This window comes from Callionymus lyra, chromosome 10 (assembly GCF_982586985.1).
Source record: "Callionymus lyra chromosome 10, fCalLyr1.hap1.1, whole genome shotgun sequence".
Taxonomy (NCBI): Eukaryota; Metazoa; Chordata; class Actinopteri; order Syngnathiformes; family Callionymidae; genus Callionymus; species Callionymus lyra.
Window position 1 is genome coordinate 18,484,198 of NC_141827.1, and position 20,609 is coordinate 18,504,806.

At 40.4% G+C, this 20,609-nt stretch overlaps 1 protein-coding gene across 7 annotated transcripts in view; it reads left to right on the forward strand.

Annotated features, from left to right (window-relative positions):
- The window catches only part of magi1b (membrane associated guanylate kinase, WW and PDZ domain containing 1b), a 111,202-nt gene that overhangs the window by 68,004 nt on the left and 22,589 nt on the right, over window positions 1–20,609 (forward strand). For 4 of the 7 annotated variants that reach the window (XM_087801475.1, XM_087801478.1, XM_087801477.1 and 1 more), the window contains exons 5-15: window positions 504–729; window positions 932–1,014; window positions 1,828–1,863; window positions 4,078–4,135; window positions 5,855–5,955; window positions 8,531–8,647; window positions 9,514–9,699; window positions 10,222–10,881; window positions 19,250–19,281; window positions 19,520–19,564; window positions 20,386–20,433. In XM_087801475.1, coding sequence (XP_087657601.1) covers window positions 504–729; window positions 932–1,014; window positions 1,828–1,863; window positions 4,078–4,135; window positions 5,855–5,955; window positions 8,531–8,647; window positions 9,514–9,699; window positions 10,222–10,881; window positions 19,250–19,281; window positions 19,520–19,564; window positions 20,386–20,433 — 1,592 coding nt within the window. The remainder of the gene's footprint in view (window positions 1–503; window positions 730–931; window positions 1,015–1,827; window positions 1,864–4,077; window positions 4,136–5,854; window positions 5,956–8,530; window positions 8,648–9,513; window positions 9,700–10,221; window positions 10,882–19,249; window positions 19,282–19,519; window positions 19,565–20,385; window positions 20,434–20,609) is intronic. The other 3 variants (XM_087801479.1, XM_087801480.1, XM_087801481.1) reach the window with 2 other exon arrangements.

Below are 20,609 nucleotides of genomic sequence, written 5' to 3' on the forward strand. Positions count from 1 at the left end.
GTAATATATATATAACAGACGTTTGATAATAACAATTCGTTTTTTATGCATATACACATATGTGGTATTGTTATTTATGCTCAAACACATCTATAAGTCTTAAAACATTACTTTGTAATAGTATATTAATAGTGAAGTGTTTGTAAAACGAATCCTAAAACAAACTTACTCCTTGGCATTTATCCAAGCTGCTTGTATTTTATAAAATGGACTAAGAACAGATAAAAACCAAGAGATAAGACTCCTAATTGGTCGTATTGTGTTTTATTATTGAAATTGTGTATTTTATTGTTTGTTTTAATCACTTTTGTACATCAATTTGTGGAAAACGTGTATCGTCTTCAAGCGCTTCATTAATAAACATGGTATGGTAAAATAGAAAGAGTAGAAAATTGAGGAAAATCATTAGCTAGAAAACAAGTATATTGTTTAAAAAAGAAAGCACAACAAACATTGAAAGCAATATAATTGTCTGTTTACCATGTGTCTTGACACCTCCGCAGGAGACTCCAGCGAATTTGAGGAGACCAACCACTCGGTGCGAGCCTTCGCCCCCCACCGCAGTGAGCCGCCATACATTGGGACCAGCCCCTCACCACCGTCCACCACGGAGAGCACTCAGCAGTCACACGCTCACCTCGGCCATCCTCCCCCAGAGGACCTGCAGGGACCTCTGCCCGACAACTGGGAGATGGCGTACACCGAGAGCGGGGAGGTGTACTATATAGAGTGAGCGCTTTGATTTTTAAAGCACACTTATTTATAACTCAAGTTAGATTAAAAGGCTTTTTAATACTTTATAGAGATTTATCTGGTTAGAATTATGTAAAAAACAAACTTTTTTTAATATAAAAATGAAAAAAAGAAGAAACAAATGTGTTTTCTTATACTAAATACAATGAAAATATGTATTTTCTATCTGGGTGTGCAGCCACAACACAAAGACCACCTCTTGGATCGACCCTCGGTGCCTGGACAAGCCTCAGAAGCCCCTGGAAGAATGTGAAGACGACGGTACGTCTGCTCGTCATTCTCAGCAATATCTTCTAAGCTGTAAATCATTGATCCACAGCAACACTGATGGGAAATGTTGAAAATGTTTTGATGAAGCGGACCTTTTTCTGTCCAACAACCAATATGTTCATTCACTTTACTATAATCTTTATAAAAGTAAATATATAGTTTAATAAGGATATAAACTAAATGAAATAAAAATAAAATGCATTCAAATTATTAATATTAATATTAAATAAGTATTATTAATAATATGATAATTATAATTAAATCGTTTTTTTAACTAAAATGATGCTGTGCCTTTATTATAAGTAAATGATAATATAAGTAAATGTTCTTTATCTTTAGACTTAGATTGTATCATCTTGTTCTTTCTCTTTATTTCTCTTTGTTCTTGTTATTATTTTATTTTGATTTATTTTTTATGAAAAATTGCTGTATTTACTGTGGCTATTGGAAAAAAACAATTTTTCCAAAGGAGGAGACCTCCTGAGGGATCAATAAAGTTTTACCTTACCTTACCTTAATCATACTAATACATCCAAAATATCTTTTCATTTAGGTTAAGCAGCAAAACAGTAAATTGCCTTTCGAATTAAAACCTGAATACAAAACAAATTGTAAGGGATTTTATTTCCCCTGGAAAAGTAAACGGCTAAGGCATCATCTTCCTTCATGAGATTCTTCTATCATTGCAAGTCAGAAATTGCATCAACATCGAGGCTTTGAGTTGTTTTGCCACCTAGTGGACTCAGCTTGTAATCGCATCAGACTTATTTCTCTCTCTCTCTCTCTCTCTCTCTCTCTGAGCAGAAGGGGTTCACACGGAGGAGCTTGACAACGACCTTGGTGCGTACCCCTTTCTTGTGTTCCCCCACTGATGCTGTGGCACGGGTGGACCCAGGGGTTGGTCGCGGGTTTGACTCCTGTCGTGGGCAGCTCTGGTGAAAATCTGTACAACATTAAGGTCACGATGATCCCACGGTTGTAAGCCAACCACATAACATCTCCACGGTATGTTGGAGCACGAGCGTGATCATTGATCCGTCGATACTGCGGAGGAGAGAAAATGCAATCATGTGGTGTTCGCTGAGGACCAGCAGATGCTTCAATGAAAGCACGTTCACTCCTGAGAAATCAATCCCTGCATCCAGAGAATGAGATGCAAACATTCATCACCGCCACCACCCTCCCTCCCCTCCCGACGCCGTTGTTTTGTTATGGAAGCGAGGCGGCGGCGGCGGGCGGGTCGAGCGAGAAGGCGAGCCACGACTCCCTCACTTTGTCGTCGCTCTCAGGTGCCGCTCCCCGAAGCGCCGCCGCCACCGCTGTGAAATCAAGGAGGTGATTACGTCGGGCTGTCGGCGTGGTTCCATTAGCTGTTAGTAGTTAAAACATCGGACTGGCGTGTAGCCGAGTGGATCGGGCCACGATTGGACACGACAGTTTAGACACTTTCTGACACGTGTGCGATTAACCCGTCTAGTGTCCGGGAAAAAGTGCAATTTCACAGCAGGAAGAGAAGCACAAATGTCTGTCGTGCAGGCAGTTATTTTGAAGAGAGTGGAAAACTACTTTCAATTGATGGTATCATACTTCCGCCAAAAAATAGATTTTTTTTTTCAACTGAAGTTGCTCCGTACGACACAATGGTTGACCCTGTGACCTTATAGGTGTCAATTTCCAACACCACCTTTTAGCTCTATGTTTCCTCTGAGCTCTAAAGTAACCATTAGCATCACCATATTAAGCTCAATTTCATTGTCTTCTTGCTTTCTTGCTAGTCATTACTATCTTATTAAATTACTTACTTACTGACACCCCTTTTAGCCATTTATTTTTGTCCTGAAGGCTAGTGCTAACACCAATTTTAGCCATTTATTATTGCCCTTAGGCTAGTGTGAACATCAATTTTAGCCATACTTTCTTGTCCTTGAGGCTAGTGCTAACTCCACCTTTAGCCATAAATTATTGTCCTCTTGTCATTTAGGCGAATGCTAACACCACCTATATCCATAAATTCTTGTCCTCTTGTCTTTACGGCTAATGGCAACACAACCTTTAGCCATACATTATTGTCCTCTTGTCATTTAGGCTAATGCTAACACCACCTTTAGCCTTACATTTGTGTCCTCTTGTCTTTTAGGCTAATGCTAACACCACCTTTATCCATAGATGCTTGTCCTCTTGTCTTTAACGCTAATGCTTACACCACATTTAGCCATACATTCTTGTCCTCTTGTCTTTTAGGCTAATGCTAACACCACCTTTATCCATAAATTCTATCCTATAACATTTATGCTCATGATTGCTAACGCCCCTTTTAGCCATATATTTTTTGGTCCACTTGTCCTCTAGGCTAATGCTAACACTACCCTTACAGTAGCAATTGATAACGCCATTTCTTATACTACAATAAATGTGCTTGTACTTAAAGCTAGCTATGGCTCAGACTTTAGCCTGATACAATTGTTTCTTTTTGTACTTTAAGCTAGTGATTAAACAAAACTTAACTTATTATTTTATTGTCTTGTACTTGCATCTTTTTACCGACCACTTGTAGCTCAACAGTTTTTTTCTGTTTTATATTGTTAGTTAGCAAATGGCTAACACAACTGTTAGCTTAATAGCATTTTCTTATTTGTTGACGTTTTTCTCTACCTTTACCCCAAATATCAACCAGGGTAGCTGGGACAACCCTATGACCCTGACATATTGGGGATAAGCATAAACAATGAATCAATGAAACTCGACTTTCATCCACCCTTTTCTTTAGTTTTGTTTGAGTTCTTTCGTTCTTCCTCTCCGACCCCTTCACCTCCCTTCTTTCATCGCCCCCTCACTCCGTCGCTGCCCACGGTTCTTGCTCTGTTTTTATCTGATGTGAGAAAATGTCAGCGGCGTGGAGAAAGAGTGAGGGGGAGGCGAGGCAGACCGAGAGACGTGTAGGTCGCTGTGGCCCCCCGGGATGGTCACGCTAAAGATAAAGGTCTTCATTGGCCCCTAAATGGCTCAATCCGCCTCCTGAGGTCTCACTCTGTCCTTTTTTTTTGTCTCATCCAGAACTTCCACCGGGATGGGAGAAGATCGACGACCCCGTCTACGGGGTCTACTACGTTGAGTAAGTGATGAAAATCTTCACCTCGCTGTTAATGAGGTTTTGTTTTTGTCGTGAGACGGAGCTGAAATTCTGTTTGTGTATTTCGGGAAACATGCAGTACTAGGTGTGTGTGTGTGTGTGTGTGTGTCATCATCTTGTGTGGAACCTTTGGGCCTCGGCATCAGCGCAAATGTGTTTTTGATGTTGTTCAAAGCTGCCCTCGGTGGGGCGCTCCGGATTTTTATATTTTCCTGTTGATATATGTCATGAGGCATTTGTCACCAGGTGATTATTAAGTGTAATGTAGGCGTCTGGCCCGAGAGTGTTGCCGACGCTCAGTGCGGTGACTAACGTTTGACATTCAGGATGAAAGAGGATTTGGAACCAGAAGGTTTTTTTATTATTTCAAAGGGCTCCTTCAGTTCTTCTCAAAGGCTCAACCAAAGAATTTTTAGTTCTGCTCTCAAAACTCAGATCGACACGTTTTGAGTTCTTAATGTACGCCAACAAGAAAAAGTACCTTATTGTTTGTATGTTTATTTAAAACAACTGATTAACAGTTTTGCAGAGGTGAATCCTGATCCTTTGTCCACATAAAATGCATATTTTATTCTTCCATTTTCTGTATGATTGTGTTTCGTGTGATCAATACACATGTGCAGCTGCTTGTGTAGTTGAGGTTCTCTCTCGGGAATAAGGTTGGCAAACTCAACCACTCAAGTGGAAACAACAGCACTAGTTGTGAAGAAAATGTCTTTTATTTAACACCTTCTTCCCTTACTTTAACAAAAAAAAAGTCTAAATGGTTGTGAACAATGTTTGAATGCTAATGTAGGCATTAAGTATCACAGAAGCACACAATGAAGGACACATCTGCTTTTTAAAATATGTACTTCATTAAATATATATATTTTCTTAATCAAATTAAGTGTATAAATTAATTATCTTTGCTTGCTAATGTAATCTCCATCGGTTACAGTATAAACATGATTTGAAGGTCCTCTATTTCTTCATTGGCTTTGATTAACTTTACTTTAGATCTAATGTTATGTATTTATATATAGAGTTTTGTATCAAACCTCTGTATATATATCTAATAATAATAACAATAATTGTTTTCCAAAGAACCAATAACAAGCTATCAACATGTTTATTTTGGATTTTAGTAGCATCAAACTTGTAGCAGCCCTTCAGATTACTCTGTGTATGTTGTGGTATCACAGTATAAATGCTACTAACCAACTTACTAGAAGTTAAAATTCTTTGACCACCTCAATTTGACCCTGAAACACATCAGTGCGCTCAAAACTAGCAACTCATCAGTCACGATGAACTAGCAGATTCTTCGCACCGAGCTAAAGAGACACGATTCATTGGCTCAGGGCGCTCCAGGAGTTGTTCCGTCTCAATTTCCGTCTTCTACAAACAGTCGATATTAATGTTTCCTTTTCTGAAATGACTCATAGCGAGGACTTTTGTTTCCATCTCCCCAAGTGACGCCATCTATTACAGCCTATTATTTATTGCAGCCTTTTATTTATTACAGCCTATTTGTGTTATTGTGGGCTCTGCAGCCGCTAGAAAAGTGGGGCGTGGTGTGAAGCTCTGAGATGAGTGGGTCGTCGTAGTAACAGCGTTTGTTTGATAATGAATTCAGAGATGCTTTGGTTTCTGTTTGCTGCATATTAATGGAGATTAATGTTTCGTCCTTCTCTGTCTCTCTCTTCCTCACACCCAAAGTCACATCAACAGGAAGACCCAGTACGAGAACCCCCTGCTGGAGGCCAAGAGGCGTCGGCAGCTGGAGCAGCAGCAGCCGCAGCCACAGCAGCCGCCCGAAGGTGAGCGCTACATCCGAGGTTGGTTCACCGGGCCCTCCACTGCGGGCCCTCAGTTCTACTCTTCTCTTGAGATACAGATCTATCGCTCATTCATTCATTCATTCTCTGTCACTAGTGGTTACACGTGTGTTGTCATTACAGGTGGTTCAGTTGACGTACAAATATGACACATGAATAGTTCTTAAAATGCATATTCAAGCTTCATAGTTAAAGAAAGTACAACTGATGTTAGAAAGTTAATAACGAGATTTCAACAAAAGTCTCCCCAAAACAACGGTAAATATATGTGTTCAAAGCTAAATTTTAGAATAATATTAATACAAATAATTATTACTTTGCACTTAAATTAAACCAAGTTGCAACATATCATTTAATTACCACATATCATATATTATGCATATGTTTTTTTCGATAAAGAAATAATCATCCAATTTTGATGGGGCCAAAAGATTTAATACTAATAAAAAAAGTTTAATAAATCTAAATTCCTATTAAGACTCATTGAATTGTTATATTATAGTCACACTGTATTGTTTAATAATATGACACATTGTGTAATGAAAAACTTGACACAACTTTTTATTATAAACTGATGGAAAACAAACTCATAAATAAAGGGTTAACAACACATAATGTAATTACAGTTTCTGATGATGGGTGTGTTATTTAAACACCTATTTTTATAACTAAGGTAAGGTAAGGTAGAACTTTATTGATCCCTCAGGAGGTCTCTTTCGGGAAATAGTTTTTTTCCAATAGCCACAGCAAATACAGCAATTTTTCATAAAAAATAAATCAAAATAAAATAAGAACAAGAACAAAGAGAAATAAAGAGAAAGAACAAGATGATACAATCTAAGTCTAAAGATAAAGATAAACTACACTAGATTCAATGACCATATAATGGCTACTTATGGGGAATTGTTTTATCATGTATTAACAATGTGTTACCTATCATTTTCCAACATGTTGTTGTCCAAGTAATACAATCCGATCATTTTCAGCATAATAATGTAAATATCATCATGTTCAAGTCGTTACTTCGTGTGGTGCTATAACATAATGAAGTCAAATTATTTGTTTTTAAGTTTGTTACAAATTACTTTAAGAATTCCCGTCATGTCTCAGCCGATCGATCGATCACATGACTTGCTCGCTTCTGTTTCCTGTGAAAAACCTTTAGTGGAAGTCTTTCTGGGAGATTAATCGTAAAAGCATTCCGGCCCACGTGGGAACTCTCCGACCGCACTCCACCTTTTGCTGCTTCAGCAGAAATCATTCAATTCCACTCGATTACTTGCTGACTTCTCTCCTCTGAAGCCTCGCTGTGTTCTGAAAAACTCAATATGGCCCTGCAGAATGGAATTTGGCTCCTTTTTTTTTTTTTTTTTTTTTCACGTAGGCATCGATTCCGACCCGCCTGTTTAGACTGTTAATAACGGAGCAGCCTTAACACAAGCCGACGCAGGAACACAGTATTAATCAACGATGAGGCAGAAATCAGACTCTTGTTTTCTCTGTTTATTGTCAAAGCCAGACGAGTTTGTCCAGTGACTATTGAAGAGTCACACGAGGAAACAAATGGTCACGAAAGAGCAGGTAGTGTTTGTCTGGAAGACGAGTCTTGCATCACCAACAATGGAATCACACTCAAGGGGATTTGAACCCACCGTGGAACCATTGAAACATTTCTTATGCCAGGCAGTTACATTTAAAACTTCTGCTTGGGTCAATATAGTTTGCTTCTTAAGTCGGCAACAGAAAAGTTTATGATCATTCGTTTCTCACCACCTCTGGGATGGAACCGAACAATACCTGCAACAGCTTTTACATCCACGTCATGGAAAACAGTTGCAACTTGACGAAATGTAGCAAAATGGAAAATCAAAGAATTTAAGAAAAATGATTAGAAATTAAAATGATTGATCAAGTATATCAATAACAACAAAACAAAAAAAAATACATGTATATGGTGCCTATTTTTTTGTTTAAAAATAGGCACCATATACATGTTAAAATAAATAAAAATCTTACTAAAAACATACTTAAAATATATATTACGATGATGCCCCTTTTTTTTCTAAATAAATACATAGATATGAGGAATGCATATAAAAAAAATTAAATCAATAAAGATAAAAACACCTCATAATCTAAAAAAGAAATAAGATTACTGCCTGATTAAAGAGTAAAAATGTAAAACGTTATCATTAGGTCAAAAAAAGGGGAAAAAATACATTTTCTTTTCATAAGAAAAGGTTGCCTAACATTGAATAAAATCTCCCCAAAAATAATGAAACAAAGAAATGGTTAATTGATAAATACATGTATAATAAATAAAGTATTGCCTTCATAGAAACGTTTGACTCAAAATGCATGGAAAGGCATTGTATTGAAAAAGTGTCTCACATTACGATAATAGCTTTATAAACGGATGTCTTCTGAGTCGGTTGCACAGTGTTTATAAAAAGAAAAGCAATATTTACAAAAAAAAGGGTTACATTTCAAGATAAGGCGTCTCGTTGTCTGGGCTTGATGTTGGTGGAGTTCTAGAAAAGTCTCTCTGCTGTTGCAGAATGGATCGAGGACTCCAACATGGCTGGAGCTCCGCTGGCCAGTTACGCTGCAAACCAGGAGACCTACAGAGACCCGCAGACGGGGCCGCCGACCTCCAACGCTGTTGGACAGAAACGTAAGTTCTGGCTCCTTAACTTTAGTCACTGTTTTCTCAACCTCCCAAGTTCACTCCTCCTCCTCTTCTTCTTTCTCTTCTCTCCTCCACGGTTTAATTATCTGTTCTTATTGATCTGTTTCCTTCACGTCTTAAATGTTTGTCTTCCCTTGTAGTCCGAGTCAACCTCAACATTCATGTGTTCTTCTTTCAATACTTCTCTCTCTCTCTCTACGCTGCTTCTCCTTTTTTCCTTGAACTCACTTCAGATGAAAGATGAACCAAATTCTCCAAATTCTAATCACAAGGCATTCACGGAATCCGCCGGCTCGTCTTCTCTACCGTCTTGTAGTTTTGTTATCAAGGCCGCGACATAAAACCATCTCAGTTTCATTTACTTTTCCTTCTCCTTATCTTTTCTACTGTCATACAAGGATCTGACACTGCTGCGTATATAAAGGCTTCATCTTTACACACAAAAATGTTGACTCATTCATATTATTTAGTAAAATTTTACTATTAAAATACAGTTTAGACTTGATTACAAGAAATGTTAATTATCTTGAATTAAGCACAATATAAATTATTTGAAGAGTAAAAAGTAAAATATATACTATTCAAATAGATACAATTTAATATAAAAAGTAAATTATAGTTAATTTACAATCTTTCCCTAGCATCATTTATAATAACTTGAATATATATAGAATAAGCCTACTATGAAAATACAGAGAGCACCAGCAAACATTAAAACTGATCTAAGACGACTCTCGGGAGCTTTACTTTTGAATCTCCTGGTTCTTATGTGGATTAAAAAAAAAGCTTGTTTTGCTTCCGTGAATCACGTCAAGACGTTGAGGATTTAAATGCTTCTTGTTCTGATCAAGGTGGGAAACCCTTCTTCACGCGGAACCGCTCCGAGCTCAAGGGCACTTTCATCAACACGAAGCTCAAGAAGAGCCGTCGAGGCTTCGGCTTCACCGTGGTGGGAGGAGACGAGCCGGACGAGTTCCTGCAGATCAAGAGTCTGGTTCTGGATGGTCCTGCTGCCCTGGACGGGAAGATGGAGACAGGTGAGATCCAGACGCTTACCACGCTGGACAGTTTATAATCCTTCTATGAATGGATTTCATTCAGACAGAATTTTTGGTTTAGAGTTTGTTGACTTTTTAAAATGTTGACTATATTGAAGTTTAAAAGTAAGTGAAAATGTTTTTTTCAACCTTTTATCAGAAAAAATACCACTTTTTCTTTCTATTTATTTTTTATTTCTTGTCTTTTATTTATTTACCTGCTTACCACAAATGTCCTTTTTTATATTTATAAATATTGTTATTTATTATTTACTTTTGTCCCTGTCATTGTTTTTTTTTACTTTTTTTTTTTAGTGAATGTAAATATATTTTTTATGCTTCTATAGGTGATTCCATTTTTATTGTTCTTTATTCTTCATTTTGGTAACAATGTTTGTTTTTAAACATATTTTTTCTCTCGTTTTGATTTTGTTCAGTTTGGTTGTTCCTCACTTTTCTATTTTCACCTTTATTTTAATTTCCTTTACTGGCTTCCCTTGTGACGAGTGTTGTGTTCTTCAGGCGACGTCATCGTGAGCGTCAACGACACCTGCGTGCTCGGCTACACTCACGCCGAGGTGGTGAAGATCTTCCAGTCCATCCCGATCGGCTCCATGGTCAACCTGGAGCTGTGTCGGGGTTACCCGCTGCCCTTCGACCCCGACGACCCCAACACCAGCCTGGTCACGTCCGTGGCCATCCTGGAAAACAAGGATCCCATCATCGTCAACGGCCAGGAGATCTCCCACACCTACGAGTCCCCGCCCAGCCACGGCAGCCAGAACAATAACAATATCTCGGCCAACGGGGGGCGGCCCCTCAACGGCCTCCCGCGACCCCACAGCCCGGTGACGGAGGCCGCCTCGGACACCTCCTCGCAGCACGGCTACCCCAGCGACGTGCACACGTTAGCCTCGTCCATCGCGACGCAACCGGAGCTCATCACGGTCCACATGGAGAAGGGGGACAAGGGGTTCGGCTTCACCATCGCCGACAGCCTGGGCGGCGGGGGCCAGAGGGTCAAGCAGATCGTGGACTACCCACGATGCCGGGGCCTCAGGGAAGGCGACATCATCGTGGAGGTGAACAAGAGGAACGTGCAGAGCATGTCGCACAACCAGGTGGTGGACATGCTCAGCAAGTGTCCCAAAGGCAGCGAGGTCACCATGCTGGTGCAGAGGGGTGAGTGGACATCTCTCTTCTCTAGCCATGGGATGTTGATGCAAAATCTGCAGTTCGATAAAGCCAACTTGTTTTCAGACCCTCCATTTTCAACCTTGTATTTTCTCCACACAATTACAAAAGGTCTCACAACTCAATCATATAAATAATGTGGTTTGAGGTGAGATCTTCCTCAGGTGCAGGAGTTCAATCGGGCTGGGATTTTTACTTTTAAGTGAAGATTTTTATTTTTTTCTAGTAGAATGATCTGATCTCGTCATATGAATTAAACGCTTATATGCTGTTCTATCACCAATGTAACTTTGTGTGGTATTAGTTGTATCCCCTGCACCTTTTTAGAGACTGTCAAACGTCAGATAAAAGGGTCTTTCTGAGGTGTTGTGAAACTTAGGCCCTTTAGGTTGTCCCACAAAACACGTAGTGGGTTTATGTAGGTTGTTTATGGTAGTACAATTGTTTAAAAATGGCCTGTGTGTGCCACAACTGAGGCACTGGACTCAGTGAATCTGGTCTATATTTGGTTCCTTCTGCATTAGTGCTGGAGCTACACAAGCAGACTTTTTCATGTGTTGATGCAGGATGTCTAGGGTTGGGTATTGTTTTTCCAGAAATCAATTGGAACCAGGAATAGCTACTAAATTCTCCCCTCATTCATAGTTAATACTGTTTTTGTTCAAGTTCATAGATTGATCTTTATTGATACTTGTATTTGAATTGAAAACAAAATAAATAGTAAGGTTCATAAAAAGTTCTTAGAAATCAATTTTATGGAAAAGGTCAGACTATTTAATTCAGAAAGACTGAATGTCCTAAACTTTTTTTGACGGTGCCTCTTAAAGAAATAAGTATGAAGAATCACAAGGAACCGGAATTGTAATTATTTAAATAAAAACAATACCCAACCCCAGTGATGTCATCACTAGGCTGCAGCCCGGGACACAGTCCGCTATCTGTACCTACACCAGTGCTCACCTTTCAGGTGGTAATTGAATTTTTGGAAAACTTGGAAGAGCTCCGCTGTCGAATGATTTGGCTACGGTTGTAAAGACACTGAGGTTTGACTATAAGCTGCAGAAGCAGCCCGCTGGCCTGTGACCATACAATTTGGGCTGGCATAATGTCTCTGCAGCTGTCTGATTGGCAATTGTTGCGACGCAGAGAACCATGGACGGACTACAAGTGAGTGTGAACTAGAGAGTTTCTCTTTCCATTAGTTACAGCTGTTGACGGTCCAGGACTTTGTCACCGTTTAAAATGATCTTCCGTTTGGATTTAATCATTTCTAAAATCCACTTTTAGGGGGTTACTTTAGTCTTCCTGAGACCATGAAGTTTTAGCTTTTTCTTTCTCTTTCTCTCTGTGTGGAGGCGGGTCTCCATACGTGGTTTCTGACTCAGTTCTGGATCCAGACTTTACTCTGCGCCGCACCACGGTGCTCCATTATTAATGCCATATTAACCAACAGTAATTAGACCGAGGCGGCGCCGATGTTAATGTTGACTCGTACAAGCTTTTGTCACGAGAGGCTTCGAACTCTTAACACATTCACGGTCACGTACGAACGCCGGACCTCGTCAAGATTTGTATTCCGAGGAGCATCGGTTAGCTCCGCCTTAATGTGTTAATGACAGAAGTGTCTTGGCGTGCCCCCGCTGATGCTCCGACATGATTCATTTGTTCCCCCGGGGTCTGGCAACAGCACAGATGTTAATTTCCTGTCCTGCTCCCTCTGAAGGTGTGAGTCTGCTCTCTTCTTAGTCAGCATTATTTTTTAAAAACATGCAAATGATGGATTACCATGATGAACAAGATGCTTATGATGTTATTTATTTATTTTTTTTTTTTTCTGTTTTCAATGTATGAGGTAGCTACTGATGAAAGTAGACGCTCATAGAAAACATTTAGGAAAAAAGGAACAAGAAATACTATAATTAAATCATAATATTAATAATTTAAAAAACAATTTAACTAGAATCAGGTTGTATAAAACAGACATTTTTGGGAGAGTAGGTGCCTAGACAAACTTTTTAATTTTTAATTATAATGATCATCCGGTATTGGGCATGCATGGAGTAGAATTGTTGTTTAAAATTAGGTGAAAAATACAGTTCTTGGTTGGTCAACAAAAGAAAAATGATTGAACATTTTAAAATGTGTCCATTAGGGGGTAATTGTCATTGAGAAAAACAAGATAATAAATAATATTGACAAGAGAATTGTTGTGAGTGCAGACAGGTTAGAATAGGTGACACCTGAGTAGCAAAAAGAGTGAAATGGAGGATGTTTTGAGAGTGAAATGAGATTAGAGTAGAATCAGTAGTTACTCTGTTTGGAGACCAAGTTAGAGAGTTGCCTTTAAAAATATCTTGGAATTAAAAAAGATCTATTAAAAACTATTTAGATAATAAACATTTTAAGTATTGTATCTTCATCAAATAGAAATGAGAGACATTGATCACTCCTGGATACAGATCCTTATATACCGACTTTGACTCCATACATCTTAAGCTCAGGCTCTCTTTATCAGGCTCTCATTCCTGTGCACTTGCTCTTGTCGACGTCAGGCCCATTACCTTTAAGTGCAGCCTGAAGAGGATTTATGTTATCACTGACGACAGGCAACAGCTAAAATGTTGCTTTCCCTACTTTTTTTTTCCTCCTCCATGTGTCACAGCCTTAAAGATGCTGAAAGACAAAGTGGATCGTCGCCGCACCAAAAGCTCTCATTGCTATACGAGTGATGGTAACTTGCCTACTTCGAGATACAAAATATAATATTTAAATGTTGTTTTTAAATTAGTCATTTGGATATGACGTCAAATAAAAGTTTACGGTCACACAAGGTCGCGTCGGTAACAACCGTGTGATTACTGACCGACATTAGTGAGATAAAGATGCTCAGACAAGAGCAGGAAGTCAATTTCCAGTCGAGCAAGAAAGCCTTGTGTTCGTGCCTACTTAGCATTAAAGATTCTGCTGACTGCAGGTTCCAATGGCAGCGTTGGGAAAGGCCGTGGTACAGAGAGCCGTGATTGAAGAGCAGCCAGGTGCCCACTATTCACCTCTGCTGGCCTTTTCCAGGGTGCTGGAGACCTTGTGAATCAACCACCGGTTACACCGGGGCGCCGGCTCAGGCCTCAGCGCACATACCACCACAGTCATAAACCATCTGTTTCCATGACGATCCTCCGCATATGATCTGTAGCCGGGTCTCTCGGTGACAGCATTAGCTGAAAGGAGGCGGGGGGGGTGACACCTCGAGTGTGAAACCACATCCTTAAAGGTCCAAACCCTGCATTGTTACTGTGGTGGAGACCAGTCTGAAATTATGTGTTGCCTCCCTGTGGAGGTTTTTATGACTTATTGGTTTGAGCGAGGCCGTCCTCCAGACTCCTCCGTCCATTAGTCTCCTGCTTATCAGGCAAGAGACTCCCCGAGCTGCCGTACTGAGGACTCGTTTGACCTCTCGCTCCATCCTTGTGAACACCATTCTGGCTCTTGAAGCTCCCCGATTTATTTACAATACATGACTTTGTTAAAACGAGTATAAAGATCCCGAAATCTACTCCCCTTCCCTCACGTGATAATTTCCTTATTTATGTGATTGCCTGACCACACAAAATTTCTTGTTATGTTTTGACACTACTGACAGTAAACATTAATTATTCTGATCAGATCAAGTTTTTATTTTCCTTGCCATCCAGATTTTCAACCTTTTATGATGAAGCTAAAAACAACTTTGGAGCAAATGTTGTACTATGTATTTTAAGTGTCAAAATTAGTTTTTTATTTTATTTAGAGAAAATGGTCAAAAGGGCTTCTAACTTCTGTTACTTTTTTGAGCCTGAGTCTCACCGCAGACACTGAATAAAGCAATTTTTGTAGTTGTTTTTAGTTCAGGAAATAGTAAGTCCTACCACACTAGCTCAAAACAAGCCGTTCATTGACTTGTCAACTTAGACACACTGAATAATAAAGGTTCACAAGTTAAAGTTCATTGGTGTAACCAAGTATAATAGTTATAATTTAACTTCAGAAGTATTATCTTTATTTATGTTTGAGTTATTACCATGAAAAAAATGTGTTATGTCAATTTAAACTGTAATTTACTTATTATTTTAGCGTTATGGAGTCGTAAATAAAAAAAATCGGACTAATTTGCCCAATAAATCTCTTGATCTAAAATGTCATTTTAGATGTTCTTCTGCGACCTCTTCAGTCTCATAGATGTGTGACGAATTTGTCTCTCCCATATTTAGAGTCTAAATAAAGTGCGGCTGTCACTTCTTGTGCTCGCAGCTGATGAGAGTATTTGCTCTTCGCCCTTCGTAGCCACAACGGTTGCCTGGAGACCGTCTGACAGCTCCACGAGGCATTGCCATGGCGACACATGGACCTGCGCGATGGGCGGCTCCTGATCCGAGCAGGAACCAATATTTACACATTAGCACGTGGCACGGTCCGACAGCGTAATCTGCTTAGTAATGGCTTTCATTCAGTGAGCTGCCAGTTTGGCTGTGGAGGGAGAAAACGGTGCAGGACATCTCGTCAACATCAGTCAGGGGTCCGGTTTAATCCGAACCACAGGGGCCACGGCTGCAGAGTCGGAGATATTCTGTCATTTACTGCAACCTTCACAGACGCAAGTTTCACACTAGCTTGGGAATTCAAACACAAAGACTTGTTTTTGATGAAGTGACGTGCTTTTTAAAGGATAGAATTAGGAATTCCACTGGAGCAGAAATGACCTTTTCTAATGTTAAACAGTTATTTTCATAGATTTGCACCACAGCCTTTTAATGGTTTATTGCACCGTTACATTTGAGAGCCCGCTGAAATTGACCCTGTTGTAGAAACCATATATTTATTTGATCAAACATCTAATTTGAGAGGAATATTCAAAACAATCCTTTTGAATTTGGATAAAAAAACAACATATAATGATTCTATCTATGACCTCATATCCAAAATGTAAAAACATTTTAATATGTTAATGTACATTCTTCTTGATTATATTTCCTAATCTCAATTTAACATTGCAATTTTTAGTTTTTACACTCCCAAGTTATTAAAAAAATACACAGGGTCGACACCGAGAATGTGACTTTGGATTTGTTTCTCAGCCACAACCATATTTTTCAGGAGGTGAAGCAGGTTGTAATTCAGTTGAGTTATTAGATGTCACTGCAGACCTCCGAGCGTGGAGACACTTTAGCCTCACTGATGTAATCATCTCCGGCTGCTCCACGCGCTTCATATTCAATCGACAGCTTGTGACTTTATTATCCAATCCAAACGTTGAGCTTCATGAAGTTATGGCTCCAACACTGATGACCTGGAATAACTTCTACTTGTTCAACTCCCACCAAAATATCCCTTTCAATATCGTACAAACCCGTGAAAATATCTTTGCTTCAGTCGTCGTCCTACAATCAGAATTTGTTAAAGCATTTATTTTTTTAATTTACCGTCAAACATCTGCAAACACACTGTCCTTCAGCGTCAGGTAGAAGGTTCCTGGTCTTGTCATTTCTAAACCTCGCATCCAGAAGAACCGGTTTTGAGTTATTACTTTGAAAAATCACCGTCCAAAATGCATTTTTCGACTCGGGTGTTTCATGTCTGTAAAGGATAAAAGAATTTTTGCGACTCACTGTGCTCACCTTCTGCTGTGAGAACCTTTTGAGGTCACAGCTGAGCGAGTCTCTGGCCGCCATCGGTGAGACCAGATGAGATTACCCACCTGCCCGAACCTTCTCCCCGGCCCCCCCTCTTCTATTGAATCAACAAGAGGTCCAAATGCACACATTACCTTTTTTTTCAAGTAGCGTAACACGTGCATGACGTTTATTTTTAGATTGTCTTAGAATAAATAGGGTATTTAATGTGGGTTCTTGAAACCCTGAATCCTGAAGTCGCCTTTTTCTTATTGTAGTACTAAGAGAAACAAGGTAAAATTCCCCTGAAAATGTTTTTCTACAACAACGACATTAGTGGAAACTGCAGCTGAGCTTTTGTTGGCTTGAGTGATTTTACTAGAAGGTTACTGAATATTTTAACTTAAGATTTCACTCCTGGACTTCAGTTGTGCAGTTGTTTTCAGCCGGTGTGGGGGAACTTGAAACAGTTTGTCGATTTAATAGAATTAGAATAGATTTCATAAAACAAATTCAGCATCGATCTTATGAGCATGATATCAACAATTTTTCGTGTCATCGCTCATCAACGTTTTTATTGCAGTTTGAATCCTACAAGCCTACATGTCATACTCGCAGAATCTAACGCTAACTTTGCTCAGGACGCCATCTTGGATAAAACTAATGAATCACTGACATTGATTATTCAAGGACCATCAGGATAATGGACGTTATTATTAATAATATGTTAGATATCGCCATGGTTACGTCCCCTGAGGCAGCCTCTAGAGGGGCAGAGAATGCATGAAGTAGAGCTGTTTAAAGTAAGGAGAAAAGATGAAGTACATGGTAACAGTTTCGATCATTTTCATTATTCGAGAGTGGATTCTGAATCGAATCGTAATTAATCGCTTCAGAACCTTATGAAAAAAAATGGAATGAATTTAGGAAAATGGACATAATCCGCCATCATTATTCTTCAAATAAAAGTATTATAGCATAATACAGACACTCAAAAGTATAAAAATGACGTGATGAAAAAAAATGAAAGTTTACAAAGCATTCTACAACCTGGACTTCAATACTGAAGTTCCTTGTATTTGAAAGCTCTCACTCTGTACTTTAATAAACCGTTTCAATTCTTAAAATCACACGCTTGTTCAGGAGTAATCGTACGTAGAAGTGTTCGTCTTAGTGCAGGTGGATCTGTTCTGTGTTTGTGCAGTTCTACTGAATAACCATGATGGGCTCACAGTAGTATTTGAATCAGGATAAACATCTTCCGGTCATTTGAAAATGTCAAAGGGTGCGTAAATAAAGCGGTAATCACTACCGCAGCTGTCATGGGAGATCATTATCACAGACCATGTGACGCGCGTGCTTCATTTGTCAATACTGTGGTGGAATGACGGCGTGCTTGAGTGACCGCTTTATCACCGTGTTGCGATGTGTAATTAAACATCAGCCGACGCTCGGAATCGATGTTCTGTTTACCCCGGGAGGAGAACCTCTCCACTCTTATCAGCCACTCTTGTGGAAAAGGGGAAGTGTGGAGGAATGAGCCAAAAAAAAGGGAAAGAACCCAGTCGGAGCTGTCATTCGTGAATGAACCTCAGATATCAGCGAGATAAAGAAAACAAGTTTGTGTGATCGTTTCCCGAATGAATGGACGAGCGGGATCATCCCAGATCCTTACACAGACTCTTTTTCTTTCTTGTGGTGAAACATCCTGTTCGACACACACTTGTGTGATGGAGCCAACAAAAATGGAAAGTGGGTGTAACATGAGTATTGTAATCCAACGGTGCTGGCGATGGAGCGGGAATCCACTCGGGCGATCACAATATCAGCGATTGTTCGGTCGGATCCGTGTTCGCAAAAAGCCGTCTGATGGGTGTCTTTGTGGATGTTTACCAGCGTGCGGAGGAGAGAGAGAGGGAGGGGTGGAGAAGGAGGCGCGACGATGCCGAGCGAAGGAAGAGGGAGGGAGGACGGTGTGCGGTCGGGTAAAAGAGAGAGAGAGCGAGAGAGAGAAGGGAAAAAAGGAAAAAGCAGCTGGAAAGGGAGAGACGGGGAGGACGCGATAACTGCCTCTAGATGCTGGAGCCTTCGACAGCGGAGCGCGGCGCTCAGCGGACACAGGAAGATGGTCTCAGTAAGAGGAGAACTGACGGTTGCCTATAATTTAATGTTCAGTATCTTGGACTCCTTCTCCATGGGTAATGCTTACGGCCAAGAAATCCAGAGCACCGCTTGCTTTGCTCCTTTTTTTAACAGCCTTCTTCTTCTTCCTCTCCTTTTTCTTTGACTTAGTTGCTCTCCAGGTCTTTTTTTTTTTTTTTCCTTCCCCCCCCTCACACTTTCTCACTATGGACTCGCGGCGTAGCCAGGGTTAGCCCCGGAGGCTGGCCCCCCTACTCTCGCGCTGCACCAGTCAAGCCAAGAGCTTGGCCGCGGCAGTGATGCAGATAGATTGCGTTGCCTGCCCTCCCCTCCATTACCGCCCTCCCGCCCCCCCCTTGTCTCTCAACTGTGGATGGGCGAGTTAAGGAACCAAGCGGAGATGTAGGGGGGGGGGCAAGAAAGAGATGAGGGTCTAGATGAGCGCTGTACTGACATTGTTTTGGAGTCTTTTCCCCCCCTTGCACCTTTTTTTTTTTCTTCTTTGAATCCTTTTTTGAAGTGTTTTTATTTGACAACTCATTGTTTCCTCTTTCTGTCTTGACATACAGGGGTGGCACCGGCGAAGAAGAGCCCAAAGCTGGTAAGTCCATGCATTTTTTTAAATTTTTATTTTATATCCATGTCTGTCCCTCCTTCCAAACCTACCTGGTGTTATTGTTATCTCCCCCTCCTCACGCACCCCGATCTGCTTTGATGCACGGCGTGAGCCGAGTCGCTGACAAAACCAGGGAGTGCTGAGCTCGGCTGCGTTGAATATGGGATGGAGGACCGGGTCCTGTTGACTACAGCTCACCGATTTGTTTTGTTTGTTTTTACAGGATGATTTTGATGTGGCCCCTGTGTACAGGGATTACACCCGGAGGGTATGTGATGATGCCTTTGAGGTGGATGTGTTGCTGGGTTTAGATGATGGTGACGGTGTTATCAACTGCATGGGTGTTGGCTTTTTTTAAAATGTTCTTTGAAACATTAGTCCAGTGTTCTCAGTCGAGTGCCCCCCCCCTCCCTCCCTCCTCTGGTTTCTTCCAATCTACTGACTCCTTGATAAGTTATTGGAGCAGCAAAAGTCGCTGTAATAGACTCGTGGTCCCGGAGTCTGTGACGAGGAACACTCTGACGGCGAGAAGGTCAAATCTAATAAAGCCTTCAAGAAATGAGATTTGTTTTTTCCATCCCGAGTGAATTGGGTTTTTCAGAGTGAGGGGGGTAAGAATTTGATGTGTTGACACCTTGAGATAATGAAGCATCTGCTGATGGTGTGGAAACGGCTCACTCTTTGGTTTGTCATCACGTATCGTCTTCGTCATGTGGGCTGGACTTTCTCTCTCGATGGTGGTTGGACTTCAAGTAGCTCTAATGAGAGTTACCTCGATGTTGTTTCTTTCACTGCTGGACCTTTGTTGGGTTCTGTTTTTCAATGAAACCTGTTCAATTTCCATTTAGATTTAGACAAATTATTGTATAAGACGGACAAGAACTGAACAAAAAACAAAACAATCACTGCCTTGATCTCTCAAAATTTGATCCATCCAGCAAATTGTTTCATCTTTACCATCCTGAGACAATATGGAGACGATATGAACTCCCATTTCAAACATAAAGCAAACCAGGGGGTCCTAAGCTTGGTGGTGTGAGAGTTGAATATGGGTTTGATGACACGTGTCATGTTTTGTTTGTTTTACAGGATGATTTTGAGATGGCTCCTCCCTACAGGAATTACACTCGCACGAGGGTATGTGATGATGCCTTTGAGGTGGAGGTTTGCTAGTTCTGGTGCTGGGTTTGGATGATGGTGACGGTTTAAATCAACTGCATGGGTTATTTATCATTGCCATTCTGAAACAAACTCTATTTGTTACATAAAACATACCAGGAAGTGCTGAGCTTGGATGCCGGAGAGTCCAAGAT